The sequence below is a fragment of the Solanum dulcamara genome, chromosome 9 (assembly GCF_947179165.1).
Source record: "Solanum dulcamara chromosome 9, daSolDulc1.2, whole genome shotgun sequence".
Taxonomy (NCBI): Eukaryota; Viridiplantae; Streptophyta; class Magnoliopsida; order Solanales; family Solanaceae; genus Solanum; species Solanum dulcamara.
Window position 1 is genome coordinate 22578385 of NC_077245.1, and position 16516 is coordinate 22594900.

At 37.9% G+C, this 16516-nt stretch overlaps 1 protein-coding gene across 4 annotated transcripts; it reads left to right on the forward strand.

Annotated features, from left to right (window-relative positions):
- Positions 1-1063: 1063 nt before the first annotated feature.
- LOC129902507 (uncharacterized) lies at positions 1064-16144 on the forward strand. Of its 4 annotated transcripts, none has more exons than XR_008770106.1 (5): positions 1064-2008; positions 2836-2973; positions 12689-12928; positions 13005-13176; positions 15531-16144. XR_008770106.1 is itself a non-coding variant. In XM_055977776.1 (5 exons), the coding sequence occupies exons 1-4, from the start codon at positions 1142-1144 to the stop codon at positions 13095-13097; spliced, it is 1338 nt and encodes a 445-aa protein (XP_055833751.1). In that variant the 5' UTR covers positions 1064-1141; the 3' UTR covers positions 13098-13136; positions 15531-16144. The 4 variants fall into 4 exon arrangements, 2 of the variants coding, with proteins under 2 accessions (XP_055833751.1, XP_055833752.1); XR_008770107.1 differs by having other exon boundaries at positions 15539-16144; XM_055977776.1 differs by having other exon boundaries at positions 13005-13136.
- Positions 16145-16516: the final 372 nt, after the last annotated feature.

Genomic DNA, 16516 nt, shown 5'->3' on the forward strand with positions numbered 1-16516 from the left:
CGACATAGTCCTCATCGATGAGACTCGTAGCGGAGTTAACGCTAAGTTGGAAGATTGGAGAAGCACCTTGGAGTCTAAAGGTTTTAAGCTGAGTAGGACCAAGTCAGAGTACCTAGAGTGCCAGTTCAGTGAGATACCTCAGGAGGCTGGCGCGGAAGTTAGGCTCGGGGACCAAGCCATCCAAAGGAAAAGTAGTTTTAAGTACCTTGGTTCTATAATGCAAGGCAACGGGGAGATCGACAAGGATGTCACACATCGTATTGGGGCAGGATGGAGGAAATGGAGGCTCGCCTCCGGTGTGTTGTGTGACAAGAAGGTGCCACCACAACTTAAGGGCAAGTTCTACAAAGTGGTGGTTAGACCAGCTATGTTATACGGGGCAGAGTGTTGGCCAGTTAAGGTCTCCCACGTGCAAAAGATGAAAGTTGCCGAGATGAGAATGTTGAGATGGATGTGTGGGCATACTAGGAGCGACAGGATTAGAAATGAGGTTATTCGAGACAAGGTAGGAGTGGCCTCGGTGGAAGACAAGATGCGAGAGACGCGACTGAGATGGTTTGGGCATGTGAAGAGGAGAGTCCCAGATGCACCAGTGCGGAGATGTGAGAGGTTGGCCATGGATGATTTCAGAAGAGGTAGGGGTAGGCCGAAGAAATACTGGGGAGAGGTGATCAGACAGGACATGACGCATTTACGACTTACCGAGGACATGACCTTAGATAGGAGGGTATGGAGGACACACATTAGGGTAGAAGGCTAGCACATAGTGACATTTCTCCCCCTTAGCCGTAGGCGTATTAATGCACTATGATTCCTTGTACTTTGATTTATGGTATTTATGTTACTATCTAATAATACCTACTGTTTTTTGTGCTTTGATTATTTCGTTATCTATTTATCTACTTTTAATACTCTTGTCTGACCTTTTTTTTATGCTTCTAATGAGCCAAGGGTATTTCGGAAACAGCCGTCCTACATTGGTAGAAGTCAGGTTTGCGTACACTTTACCCTCCCAGACCCTACGATGTGGGATTGCACTGAGTTATTGTTGCTGTTGTATATTCTCCAAGTATTCTTTCATTTGGTCCAAGTGTGAAAAACTCACACTCAGAGCGATTCGTCTCTCCCTCGGCTCTTCACCATGTCCGATCACCTCCAACGTCTCCCAGTCCTCTTCTTCTTCCTCCTCCTCCTTTCACTCTCATTCTCCGAATCTCTTCAAGAAGACGAAGAATCAGACACACCCATTTCCCGTTTCCAACAATACCTCAGAATCAACACTGCTCATCCTAACCCAAACTACACTGACGCCATTAACTACCTCACTAACTTCGCCAATTCAATCCCCAATCTTCACTACAAAGTCGTTCACCTCACCCCTACTTCACCCCTCCTCCTACTAACCTGGCCAGGTTCCAATCCTTCACTTCCCTCCATTCTTTTCAACTCCCATCTTGATTCTGTTCCTGCTGAACCAGATAAATGGACCCACCCACCTTTTTCCGCTCACAAGACTTCCGATGGAAGAATCTATGCACGGGGAGCCCAGGATGATAAGTGTGTCGGTATGCAGTATTTGGAGGCAATCAAAGCGATTCAAAGTAGTGATCCAAATTTCGTGCCTCTGCGAAATGTTCATATTCTGTATGTGCCTGAAGAGGAGGTTGGTGGGTTTGATGGGATGGAGAAGTTTGTGGAATCTAAAGAATTTGAAGAGTTAAATGTTGGGTTTATGATGGATGAGGGACAGGCTTCGCCTAATGATGAGTTTAGGGTGTTTTATGCTGATAGGACTCCTTGGCATACGGTGATTAAGGCTGTTGGAATGCCTGGACATGGCTCTAAATTGTATGATAATACTGCTATGGAGAACTTGATGAAGAGTATTGAGGTTATTACTAAGTTTAGGGAGTCTATGTTTGATAAGGTCAAGGCTGGACTGGCTGCTAATTCTGAGGTCATCTCAGTAAACCCAGTGTTTCTCAAGGCTGGAACTCCTTCCCCAACTGTGAGTTTTTCGAGTTTTCAATTGAGCTCACTCTTTTAAGTTCTAGTATATATTTTTTTCCAGCAGTAGTTGCTGTATTGAAGAAGGGTTTACTGTCATTTGGGAAGTGATGCTATAGTAATTCGGAATTTTAAATTTAGTCATCCGGATGGTCATTGTCTCTCTTTCCTATTCAACTTGAGAAATATGTGATGCCAATAATACTTTCTTAACTGATTAGTCGTTCAGATTTTCCTTAGCTTAAAAGTTATTGTTGTGTTGTTGTTCTTAAAGTATATTGAAGTATGATCTAAAGAAACTATAATGTACTTTTAAAAATGAAATGGAAATAATGTAAAGAAGAAGGAATTGGACTCGAAATGGAACTCTTTATTGATTCAACTGAAAGGTTACAATCAAATTAACAAAAGAACTACTCCATAACTGTGAGCTCCAATGACCTGTAATGGTAGAATTATGGTAAGGAGAAGAAGATAAGAAAGAAGAGAATAGACGAGGAAGAAGAAGAAGAGAGGTAGATTGATAGAAAATAAGATTTTCCAGTTGATTCTTCATTCCCTCCCTTCACATTTTCCCTCTGTTTATATTGATAAGAGAATGATGACGCGTCATCTCTGCTCACGTGATTTTCAATCAACTCAGGTGTCTCTTAATCAATTCAAATCATGACAGAAACATACCAATTGGGAATAACTTTTAAGGTTAGGTGACGATATGAACCTATTCCTGTTAACAACTTTCTATGTATTAGGTAACATTGGCTTATGGTGTATTGAGTGTGTTTCCTTGTAGTCTATGGTTGTGCTTATCATTGTTTTCTTGTATAGGGATTTGTGATGAACATGCAACCCTCTGAGGCTGAGGCGGGATTTGATATTAGGATGCCGCCAACAGCTGACCCCGAACTTATGAGGAAGATAATTGAAGAGCAATGGGCACCGGCTTGGAGGAACATGACATATGAGGTCAATAGTTGCTTTTTGTTATGCTTATCGTTGTTATTTTGCAGACCTTAGCTTATCTTTCCACTATTGCTTATGATTTTTCTGAAGATTCATAGAGAAATCTCTTTCTAACCTATCTTGTAATACATAGTTGGCATATCTGAGATTTGGAAGTTATATCAATTGTTTCCAGCCATATTTCAAATGATGGTGCACTTATTAGCTTTCCGGAACTTTTCAGAGAATTTCGAGTATATCATCGGTATACTGAAATATTGGATCACTGTTTAAAATAAGTTGGTGATATCAGCCAATAGGTTTCTGGTGTAGAATTCACTATCCTTTGACTTGTCGATTTGAAAAGAGAAGGTTACAGGTAAGCCAAAAGTCACTTGTTAAAATCGTCAGCCTCCTAGGCCTTAGCCATGTTGACTTGCTTATACTGAAGGTTATTGTGGCATTGAGTAATCATCTCTATATAAAAAACATAGTCACTGGGAGCGGGCCATGCTTAATTACAACAAGATCTGATGGAATTTGCCACTCTCCCCGGCATTTAAGTTTTTTGTGCTATAAGGAGAACTCATACTGAACTGCGGCCTTGGACAGGCTGGTAACTGACGTTGACCAAAGAATATTTTCTTGTTGACTGTTGTGTCCAGGCGCACATGCAAGTGTACGTGATCTAACAAGTAATATAGTAGCTCTTTCGAGCCGGATGTCGAACTCACAGAGACTTTATGAAGACCACTTATTTCTGTTTAAAGGACTACACCGATTATGTGTGTTGTGAGAAATTGAGATAATGCTATCACTAAATTCTTTGCTGGAAGAAAAATTACTACTACTACAAGAGTTACGCAGGAAATCAGACTATGAAAAATCCAGGGCTGTAGCATAGAATAAAGTCAAACATAATATTTTCCACTTTTAGTCTCAGATGAGATGTTTAACTACTGATTTATAGGGTTACTAATACAATCATGGTCTTCTGACCTCTAATTGTCTATCTTTATCGACAGCCTAACTACATCGTTGAGCGGGGATATGCATGAATCAATAAAAACGCATTAAGCTATCGTCCTATTTATTAACCAAACGTGGTATACAAGTATGTGTCACTAGCATCCTGCATACGAATCACCCTAAGTTACCCTAGCATGAGCACGTTCCCTACATTCTTTGTTCTATCTCCTCGTCTTCTTCCGAATTCAAGGTAGACAACACATGTACTCTAATGCTGGCCAAACATTACAATAGTTAAAACGAAAATGCAGGAGTAATTATAATTAACAACTCATCATCGACAAAAGAATAGATCGTATTATGTCATAACTTCGTAGCTATAGCCCCAGAATAAGAGCGCTTACCCACTCATGTTCAATAGAAATACACAATGCATTAGTTCATACACTTTAATCTTCAAAAGAAAAGAGAAGAAAAAGGAAACCTAAAGTGCGTGTACCCTCGTCTCAGTGTTCTTTCAAAAGCTGCGTGAACCCCTTCTCCAAAGCCCTAGGGTTCTATTTATAGGGTTTTAAAAATAACCCTCCAATCCTAAGTTGACCCGGACTTAATTAAGAAAAATCAGAACTTTGGGGCTATGTTGGCGCGGCGCGCCAGTAACGCGCCATAAAGTGCCTTCAGTAGTTACTCTCCTGGCGCGGTCCGCCAGCAGTGCGTCTCAGATGCGCCTCTGTAGTTTATGCCCTGGCGCGGCGCGCCAGTAGTGCGCCAGGGCTGCTTCTTCCATTTTTCGCTTGCTTCTTCTTTCCATCGAGTTCTTTCTAGCACTGACTTGTCTCCAAGAATCCTGCAATCACTACACACACACCCCTTAGTGCAACCTTGTCCTTCATTCAATCTAAAACATGCAATTATGTTTCTAAAATATTCCCAAACAACTACTAAACATGTGCAAACAAATATCTCCATATCGATTAACTCCTGTAAGACTGGTGTGGTTATTATCGTAGGAGATGAAATCAAAAAGTCATTCATCAAGAAGCCAAAATGTGTTGATTCAACTGAAGGAACTGATGCCAGTGTGGAGCATCTCTTGCAGTTTTATCTGTCTGAGTTGGGAGAACCATGAGTCACAGTCTTCCCCAGGTTCTTTCCCAACTTCAAGTTCATAAACTGAGTGAAATTGGGTGGGTCCTAAAGTGAAGCTTCAAGGACTATTGGGTCCCACCAGGAGTACAGCACCATCTGTTACCTGGAAGCGAGCTTGTTCTGTGAAATCACGTAGCAGAGTAGACATGGGACACTCACCCACCTTTTGCTGCAAAACCTTTTGTTGGTCCGAATCAACAATACTTCCGACCACGCTAGCCCGGCAAGCGAATGCGTAACCAAGATCAATCCAACCTGTGGAGACCTGTTTGAAACCCTGCATCTGACCAGACAAACCATCAACTCCACAATTCTACACCTTGAGTGCACTGACCAAAATAATGTGCTAGCACCCTTGTACTCTACCAACAGTTTACGCATGGAAAATTTAATCAGAAGTAGATTACTTCAACAACTATTTATTACGCTTTCATGTTTTCTCTGTAGCAGTTATAAGCAGTAAGGACATCTTATCTATTAATTATGTTTTCCTATTTCTTTGTAGCAATAAGGAGGTTATTCCTCCTGTTTCTCATTTCAGTGGTAGTAGGAAGTTATTTCCTTGTTATTAGGTGGATGGATGGTTAATCCACCAATGTTGTATTTAAAGTTATTTGAATTGAATGGAAAGATAAGAAGGAAATTATTTATGTTTTTGAGTACTTCAACTCAAGAGATGGCAAGTTCTTTCTTAAAGAACCAGCACCATAGGTTGTAGGAAGAAAAATCTGATTTCATATTGTAGCGTCCCATAACTAGATCCATATCAGGGGACCATAGCAATTGGTATCAGAGTCGGGAGTTAGGGAGATCTAATCTCTTTGTTTCAAGAAGAACGTGCAACCAATTTAGCAAGGCAGAAAGCCATAAATGCTCGCTTGGATGATCTAACGAAGGATTTACCAAATTCAAAGGCGGATGTGAAGTAACTGAAAATGGCAATCACAATCGAGGTTGGAAAGATAAAGCAGTGGCTGCAGGTTCAGGATCATAAACTAGTGGGAATTCATATGATTTATAAATATACAAATTTGGATTTTCCATGATTTTGTGGCCACGAAGACCCCTTGGGATGGCTGAACAAGTGTGAACATTCTTTCGACACCAGAAGAAGAAAAAATTGGACTTGCTTCTTTTTATTTGGAAGGAATTGCACAACTCTAGTTTCTTCAACTCGAGAAAAATATGCCTCAATGCACTTGGGAATTGGGATGAGTTCAAACGTCAATGTAACCTTCGTTACCAATTAGAAGTCAAAAGTTGGGAGAATTGGCTAAGTGACGCCAAATTGAATCTGTGGCAAATTACCAAGAAAAGTTTGAGCCGTTGGTTTCATGGGCTGTTACTCTTACACAAGTGCAAAAAGTTGAACTTTACATTAGTGGTCTTGCTGATTATATAGCAATTGAGGTAGAGTTGCATAATCCTCCATATTTGCCTACGACGATGAGTATTTCCAACTTTATGAATGCAAGGAACAACCCCTTTGTTCGCAATTGTTAGATTCCTGTAGATTAAAGACATCAGATTTCTCACCTCAATTACCCACTAGATTTGTGAAGAAATTGACCAGATCTGAACGGGATGAAAGATGGCTTAAGGGACTTTGTTTCAATTGTAACAAACTATTCACTCAGGGCCTTTAGCGCAAGAAATTATTCTGGATTGATTTCATTGATGATGAAGAAGAATATGCTGAAAAAGAAAGGAATATTAGTACTTTCCACACTTAGCACTTGAAGACAAGTGCAATTTGAAGGAGGGGAGTAATGTTAGCGCCCTTTTAGTCTACCATCAGTTTACGCATGGAAAATTTAATCATAAAGTAGATTACTTCAGCAGCTATTGTGTTTTCCTGCTTTCTCTGTAGCAATTATAAGCAGTAAGGAAAACTTATCTATTAATTATGTTTTCCTATTTCTTTGTAGCAGGTATTAGAAGTAAGGAGGTTACTCCTCCACTTTCTCATTTTAATAGTAGTCGGAAGTTATTTCCTTGTTATTAGGTGGGTGGTTAATCCACCAATGTTGTATTTAAAGTTATTTGAATTCAATGGAAAGATAAGCAAAATACTTATTTAAGTTTTTGAGTATTTCAAATCAAGAGATTACATGTTCTCTCTTAACGAACCAACACCATAGGTAGGTCATAGGAAGAAAATATTTGATTTCATATTGTAGCGTCCAGTGTTATTAAAAGCGACGAAGCGCTCGCTTTAAGTGCGAAAAAAAGTGACAGATTGTCGCTCTAATGCCTTGAAGCGGCGCGATGTTGAGGAAGTGTGCACTTCTGGGATTGAAGCGAGAAACGTGCTTTTTTTAAAAGCGAGAAAAAGCTCGCTTAAGACAGATAAACGCTACCTATGTTTTTTTTAAATTTTCTGTAAAAATACTTACGTAATTCCAAATATTTTCCCTCATTTGTGCGACTACTACCGGACTCTCGTTCGACTGCTGCTGAAGCGCAAGGTTAGTTTTTCTTCTTTCTCGTGTGATTGCTGCGACCTTGAAGGTTTTTTTTCAATTTGCTATTTGCAATGCTACTTAAGTAGCCTTACTGTATTTTTTTCGTCTGATTTAAGATTCTCCGTTATTGCGTATATTCTGTTTGTAATGCTACTGTGCATACTCTGTTATTTTCTGTTTTTGTTCTGCTGCTTTGTTTTGTCTTTATTTTTTTGTTGTTCTGTGACTTCTGTCTCTATTCTGTTTTTGCTTGTAGTAAATTTTATTTTCTTATTCAATGGCACAAAAAAAGGATTCAGCTTGGGCATATGGAACTCCAATGGGCAGTAACACAAAAGTCCAATGTGTCTTTTGTGATAAGACATACAATGGCAGAATATTTTGTCACAAAAAATCTTATTGGTTGTTATAAAGATGTAAAAGTATGTCCAAAGGTCCCGAATAGTGTGAAGGCAGAGATCAAAGAGTACTTTACGAAAAAAATGAGTATAAAATAAAACTCAAATGAACCATGAAGCATCCATGGTTTATCTTGTTGATGATCATTAAATGGATAAAGTTGTAGTGATATGCTAATCGGTCCTCCCTCAAAGTGTCAAAAGAAGCCTTCAACTAGTGGAAATGGATCATCCACTGCTAGTAACATCAAGGTCCTCTCAATCTCTATTTCTCGCAAAAACCAAATGAAAAGAGAAGGGTGGACCTTTTGATTTAGAGGCTTCCAGGAAGATTTCAAGGGATTGTGCTGTATCTGCTTTTGCTAGGTAGATGTATGATGCTGGGCTTCCTTTCAATTGTGTTAATTACACCAAGAGTTTTGCTAATTCATTGAGGTTGTTGGCCAATATTGCCCATGAATGAAGCCCATAAAGTAAGAGTTCATTGTCTAAAAAAGGAGGTGGAAAAGACAAACAAGATTGTAGAAGATCATACGGTTCAATGGAAAATATATGACTATTTTATTATGATGTATAAATAGACAGCAAAAAATGGGAAAATGGTCATTAATGTTTTGGTGAATTCTCCAAAATGGAAAACTTGTGACATTTTCAAGGAATGGATGAAAGATGGCTTAAGGGACTTTGTTTCAATTGTAACAAACTAATCACTCGGGACCATCAGTGCAAGAAATTATTCTGGATGACCATTTTCCAAGGAATTAACTCCCTTTTGGAGAACTCACCAAAACATTAATGACCATTTTCCCATTTTTTGCTGTCCATTTATCCATCATAATGGAACAACCATACGTTTTTCATTGAACCTTATGATCTTCTACAATTTTGTTTGTCTTTTCCGCCTCCTTTTTTAGACAAGGAACTCTTACCTTAAAGGGTTTCCTTCCTTGGCCTACTGCCTCAATGAATTCACCAAAACTCTCGGTGTAATTAACACAATTGAAAGGAAGCCCTACATCTTACATCCACCTAGCTAAAGCAGATTCAATTCAATCCCTTAAAATCTTCCTAGAAGCCTCTAAATCAATAGGTCCACCTTTTTTCTTTTCATTTGGTTTTTGCGAGAAATAGATATTTAGAGGACCCTTGACATTGCTAGCGGTGGATGATCCACTTCGACTAGTTGAAGGCTTCTTTTGACATTTTGAAGGAGGCCCCATTGACATATTCACTTCAACTTCATCATTATCAACAAGATTAACCATGGATGGTTCATTTGAGTTTTGAACTCATTTTTTTTTCGTAAAACACTCTTTGATTTCTCCCTTTAGACTATCTAGGACCTTTAGACATACTTTTACATCTTTATAACCACTAATATAATGTTTTTTGTGACGAAATATTCTACCATTGTATGTCATACATATCACAAGACACATTTGACTTTTATGTTACTGTCCATTGGAGTTCCATATGCCTAAGTTGGATCCCTTTTTTGTGCCATTGAATAAGGAAATATAACTTACTACAAGCAAAAACAAAAGAGCCACATAACAAGAAAAAATTAGAGAGAACAAAGTAGCAAAACAAAAACAGCATCCGCAGCGTCTGAAGATAATAATAGAGGCGTTCAAACCGATGTTGAGCATACGCAGTAACAGAGAATCTTAAATTAGAAGAAAATACATATTAACGCTACTTAAGTAGCATTACAAAGAGCAAATTGAAAAAAAAGGGTCGCAGCAGTCACATGAGAAAGAAGAAAAACTAACCTTGCTCTTCAACAACAGTCACACGAGAGTCCAACAGCAGTTGCACAGAGGAGGGAAAATATTTGGAAAAACTTGCGTAAGTATTTTTATAGAAAGTAAAAAAAAAAACCTAGTTAGCGTTTATCTCGCTTAAGCGAGCTTTTTCTCGCTTTTAAAAAAAGCACGCTTCTCGCTTCAGTGCCAGACGCTTCTTCACCGTCACATCGATTCAAGGCATTAGAGAGACAATCTGTCGCTTCGTTGAGTGCTTAAAGCGAGCACTTCTTCGCTTTTAATAACACTGGTATCTCATCAAAGATATGGTGATTGATGCTGATTCTTTCTTGCCATAATCTGCCGATATAGTGGTAATTTTTGATACTACTCCCAAATCTGAGTGTTTAAGTGTGGCCATCTCATCGAAAAGTTTAACTTGTTAGGAAAATACCCTTTAATTTATTTAATTATGTCTTCAACACGCCCTCTCATGTATTTCATCAAAGATATGGTGATTGATGCTGATTCTTTCTTGCCAATATAGTGGTAATTTTTGATACTTCTCCCAAATCTGAGTGTTTAAGTGTGTAACCATCTCATCGAAAAGTTTAAATTGTTAGGAAAACACACTTTAATTTACTTAATTATGTCTTCAACACACCCTCTCATGTGCCAACCTTTCTCTTTCACATCGAGGCAAGCATGTGGAAATTCTTATTGACAATAGGTGGAGTGAGATTTGATCCCATGACCTTTGCCTGCTTTGCTGCCATGTTAAAGTGTGTGATCATCTCATCTAAAAGCTTAAGTTGTTAGAGAGGAAACACATTTATTTATCTAGTCAAATCCTCAACATGTCCCCTCACGTGCGGCCCTGATTCTTTTTCATAGAGCAAGCACGTGGAACATTTTTTGATAATGGGTGGCAATGAGACTCGAACCTAGTATCTCTGCCTGCTCTAATACCATGTTAAAGTGTGTGACCATTTCATCTAAAAGTTTAAGTTATTAGAGAGAACTCTTGTGTTTACTTAGTTATATCTTCAATACTCAACAAGATGGTGTCAGCTTCTCAAAGGAGGACAATGTCTCAGAAGGAGAGGAGAGTGAAGGCAAACACCACCCAAAAGAATCACTGGACCTGGGTGGACAAGAACAAAACATGTCTTGCTAAGAAAATCTATCGCTAGAAAAAACATCACAACTGACAAGGACTGCGGTTCAAACAGCAAAAACAAAAAAGTTTACTCCTCCCATGTCTCAGATTGGGCTGTGTTGACACAATATGAAATGGAGTGATAGACCAGTTACTTAGTAAGAGGTGGTTGGATAGCACTAATCAAGTGAAGCTTGACGTCGCTTACCTGTTTTTGGTCCGAACTTGAGCAGAAGCGAGAAATTCTTGTCGCATAGATGTTCCTATTTGATTATACCTATTGTCTAACTCCGTTTTATTGGAGCCTTCTGCCATCAGTTCACCAAACTGTGCACCTTGCACTTCGCTAGAAAATACTTTCTTTTAGAGACTGCTTCATCACTTGTATAAAGGGGGTTCTATCTGCTGAAGTTTTCACATACCTGTGTCCTACCATCTCCTAAGTGAGCTCTGCATAATTTCTGGAGCAATAAAAGGGAGATAAAAGAAAGAGGTGATATGATACCTAAATATTAATCTGAGTTGACATGAATCTAATGATGAACTAGATTTTGAAGGGATAATTGGGGATTCCTTCACCTTGAATTTCATCAATTTGTTTGCAATGTCCTGCCACCAGAGTTTGATTATGATCAATCTTGTCTTACTCCCTTCTATTACAGTGTTTCTAGTGAATTCTCAAGATTCGTTGTAGTTTGGCATGATGTAATATTCATATAGTTCTTCCTGTTTGTTCCATTTCCGATGTAGATCTCTCTGGTTCTCGGATGTCTTCATCAATACTTTTGCAGATTCAGAAAATCTGTTGCTTTCAACTCTAGTACTATTGATGAAGATTTCCTTCTTTCAATCCATTCAAACTATGTGGATGGCTCACCCTTTATTCCCAAGTATTTCATATGACTCTTCCCCAGCTAACAAGAAGGCTTACCTTTCCATCTAAAATGGATTTTACATTAGTTTTCAACTGATGACACTCCAAAGTCGTAGTAATTGCTATTATATGATAAGCGGGAGCTAAAAAAGAAGATTGCCCCACGACTAATTCCGCGGTTTGAAACTTGGGTTCTACCAATATGGACCTAAAGATGATAAGTAAATTGTAGCTGCTGTGGGGAGACATGTTAAGAAGAGAGTTTTGAGAAGAGGAAGGATTGGAGAAGTCGAGAAGAAAGGTTGGGTTGGAATTCACAAATTAGGATCAATTTGTCTGGAAATGTAGAAAGTAGAAAGAGCTTAAGAGTACACATTTAGTTCCAATGGTCTTATACTTGTATTACTGAAGCTGTTCGATGACTGAAAATTCTCTCCTTAGAGTGGGTTCCATTATACCTTTTTGATCAGTGATACAAAAAAGTTTCGGAATACGGCTAGTGTAATGAAAAAGTTTTCTGTTTAGGAAGTTGTCACAATATTGAGGACAACTCTGTTTATCAATCTGTCAATCAATCAGCTATGCGTCAATACTAATCCTCTGTAATCATTCTGCTGGACAACTCTATTTATTCAAAACAAACTTTATTGGGGGGACAACTCTACATAGAGTGTACAACAACAACAAACTCAGTATAATCCCACAATGTGGGGTCTGGGGAGGGTAGAGTGTACGCAGACCTAACCCCCACATAGAGTGTATATAAGTTAATTTAGAGTAGAGACGTCAGTTCTAACGTAAGATTGGTTGGCTTCATTGTAAGGTAGATATTTATTCCCATTCCAACTCTTATATTTAAAATCACCAGTTTTAAAGAATTTTACATTTGGGCTCAATATGCTATTTGTTTCACTAAACACAAAAAAGGGACAAGGTGTACTTTTGGTCGTCTGATTCTCAGGATTTTTGTAATGTGGCAGATAACCGAGAAAGGATTTTTAAGGGACAACAGGGGACGTCCTCTGATGACACTTGCTTCCGATTCCAACCCTTGGTGGTCCGTGTTCAATCAAGCTCTTACTAGAGCTGGTGGCAAACTCTCCAAGCCTGAAATATTAGCTTCGACTACTGATGCTCGATTCATGAGACGGCTGGGAATTCCTACCTTTGGTTTCTCCCCAATGAAGAATACCCCCATCTTACTTCATGACCACAATGAGGTTTGTCACTGCTTCTATCTATGACAAATCAGTAATCACTTGGTACTCTGATGCCAATCATTTGTTCTCCTGGCAGTTCCTCAAGGATAATGTTTATTTGGAGGGGATTAAGGTGTATGAAAGCATTATTAAGTCATTAAGTTCCTTTGAGGGATCTCATGAACACTGATGCAGTGGGTTTCTCAACAATGAAGCATTTGAAAACTTGGTATGATATTCATCTCTTTTGAGTGTTCCATAATTTCAAGGTATGCAAGTTTTAAAATCTGCAAAACATTAGTGCAGGTCCTTTAGACGCAAAACTAAATTTATTTACTTCTCATTTAATATCTTTTTAGTTGTCTAATTGGCATTTAATGTTTGTGTCTTTACAAAACTTGTGGCATCATTGAAAATGTACTGGAGGATTTCTCCTTCTGTCAGCTGGCTGGTGTTCCCTTTCATGCTAAAGATTATTTGGGTGAACTTGGAGTTTCATGCATCGTTTGGTTGATTGATTGTGTCTCATGACTAGAATCTCAGGTGCCCTGCCCCGACTCCAAAACAGAAACAAATTGTACATAAGATGACCTTTCCTTCCAATACCTAGTTGATTGAGTTCCATAAAAATATTCAAATTAGTTTAAACATCATGTAATGCAAACGGATAGTGAAGTGAACTATATTTGTTTCCTTTGATTCATCGTAATTTAGCTGATTCAAAAAGTTTGTCTGCTTCGGTGTCTGGATGAGTTCTCAATCAGTAGTTTCTTAGACGTTCTATTATTTGCTAGTAGATTTGGTCATCGCCTATAAATCTACTCCCTGCAAATAAAGAAGGAAGAAGTGCCCCACTGCTGAGAATTCAGACTAGTCCAGATAAAAAATTACTGCAAAGCCATAACTAGAGCATAGCTGCAAAGGGGAGATTATCACGTTTCTGTGCATAGGAAGTTTAGGTTTCATAAGAATTTTTTCTAGCACATGAACATTACTAACAGTTGATAATAAAAAGTTTCTTTCTGTTTGATAAAGATCCTTTCAGCACATGAATGTTGACCCAGAGTTTTACTGTTAAAATTTCATGATCTGAATGTGGAAGCAGAGAAGATTCGTCAAATAGCCCCTATAATATTTGTGATAATCCTTATTGACGACTACCTTCTTGCAAATGAATAATGCAAAACAGAAAGCGTGTCCTTGTTTTATTCCGCACATAATGCACCAAATCCGACTAGTAGATTTGATTACCTTTCACTGTAACAGGTCATTGGTCTTGAGCTTTTAATGAAGCAAAGACCACGCAAGTACCTGTTTTTACTGGAGCCTGAGCTTTTCAAATAACATAAGCCCAAAGTGGGATTCCTTAGGGGTTGTGAAAGAATCAGATATGAGAAACAGGATTTGAATCTTAAAATCTTAGATAAGTCTAGATTCTTTTATTCACTTTTTGTGTTTTTAAGGAATCCCCAAAAGATAATATCTTTTTCTAATTCTTGGTGCCGAGTTTATTATCAACAATACCTTCACTTGTAAAAAAATAAAATTATTTTCTAAATGAAATAAAATGATATACATTCTTATTTCTTGGTAACCAATTCATATGACGGTTTGGTTGCTGCATCTGAGATATTAAGCAGTAGGATTAACTTATTTTTCTTCAGTACAACTCCCGAGAAAGAAACTACACCCAACATACCCTAATGCTAGGATCTCACAATTCAAGCACATCACAATTTTGTTTGGGTTTGAACAGTTAGCAGCATGGTTTACTTGATCAGTTTGGGAATTACCAAATGAACTTTGTGGATTTAAACACTCAATAAGATATTCTTCATGTCATTTTTGTCATAGGAGATGTACAAATATTTGTTTCTTTTATATGCTATTAAGATACTGCAAATTCCGCCGGATATCTCTAAAATTAACTTGTACTCACTATACTACTCGTTTGGTAGTTGATTAGAGTTATGCATGTATTAGTAATACATGAATTAGTTATGAGGAAATTTATGTATTATTTTATGGAGAGATTAGTTATGCAGGCTTTAGTTATTCATGTATTACTTATTTATGTATTAGTTATTCTATCTTCTATCATGCATAAAATTATACATAAGATTTCATTATAATTTATACATGTATTAATTATGCATGTTTCTAAATTGCAAACCAAACTCCGTGTTAGTTTTATACATAATCCTAACCAACTACCAAACATGGTATTATTTACGCAGGATCTTAAGTGCTTTCTGTTTTTGGAAGGAATTCCCATTATTTAACATCTTTTCCCGTTACTGTCTCTTAAGTCACGTGTCAAATATGATCCTGAAATATTGATTTCCATATCAGTAGAAGCAGCAGGTTGTTTTAAACCTCCACCCCTTTGTTTCCTTTGTAACATATTCTTCCCCACTCCGCTTTATCTTCTATATATGGCTCTGGATATGCTGGAGTTTATGCCTGTTTAAACTGTGGACTTGAATGAACATTCCAATGCTAGTTGTCTGTTGTTTTAACATCTCATAACTGCTAATTTGATTATTGATTGTCATAGTCATGTTTCAAGAAACTCTAGGTGTTGACATAGAACTAATCCAAGCTCTGAAATCATGTTTATTAGTTTTGCAGGGGATCTCTCTTTTGGAAAAGACGATTTGTGCACACAATACGGTTTTATAACATTATTTACAAAAATAACAAGAAGATCTAGAGGGGAAAAGGTGTTTTACGCTTAAAGACTAATGTAAATGTAAGGTTACCATTTGCAATAAATTATGTTGACAAAGCATGCAAGACTATGCTTCTATGGAGCTTCTACCAATTATTCTCTGATGTAAAAACCCATCTGGAGTTTAGTCAGACAATGTTTCTACCTATGTCAAATAATAAAATAAAAAAGGCAGCTTGGTGCACTAAGCTCCTGCTATGCGTGGGTTCGAGGAAAGGTCATATGACAAGGGTCTATTGTACATAGTCTTACTTTGCGTTTCTGCAAAAAATTGTTTCTATAGCTCGAACTTATGACCTCTTGGTCATATGATAACAACTTTCGGTCAAAATGGTCTCTAAAGAGTGTAATGGTCTGAAAGCAGGTAGCTCATCATATAACAGGTGATATTGTTATCTCTATAGTGTTATTGATATCTTATTTTTCTTTGTTAGTCTATCTGTCTAGATGTACATGTTTGTATTATTTAGTGGATAATAAATGTAATGTCCAATTTGAGATTGGAATTTGGGTGCTTCCAGGATGCTGCTATCTTGATGGTTGTTGCCTCTTTTTCATACTACACACTTCAAGATTCAGAGTCTCTATATGATTTTTATACCCATCCCTCCCAACCTAATATCCAAATCTCATCTCAGCAAATATTTCAAAATTGGGCTGTTTGACTTGATTTGATTAGTCTAGTCTTTATTAGCTGGCAAACGTCTGCATCTATTGATTTAATATGTTGGCCACATTATTGCATTTTGTCCTTTTTCCAATTTAATATGCCACTGGTACGGAACGTCCTTTAGGCATGGTACTAGTACATATTATTTCAAAGTCCCCCCACATGCTCATTTCAAGAAGATTGAACAAGTTTTGGGGATTGGATATGA

Coding starts and splice junctions, on each gene's coding strand:
- LOC129902507 (XM_055977776.1), top strand. CDS start 1,142: ATGTCCGATCACCTCCAACGTCTCCCAGTCCTCTTCTTCTTCCTCCTC. Junction 2,009..2,835: donor CTGGAACTCCTTCCCCAACT/GTGAGTTTTTCG, acceptor TTTCTTGTATAG/GGATTTGTGATGAACATGCA. Junction 12,929..13,004: donor TACTTCATGACCACAATGAG/GTTTGTCACTGC, acceptor TTCTCCTGGCAG/TTCCTCAAGGATAATGTTTA.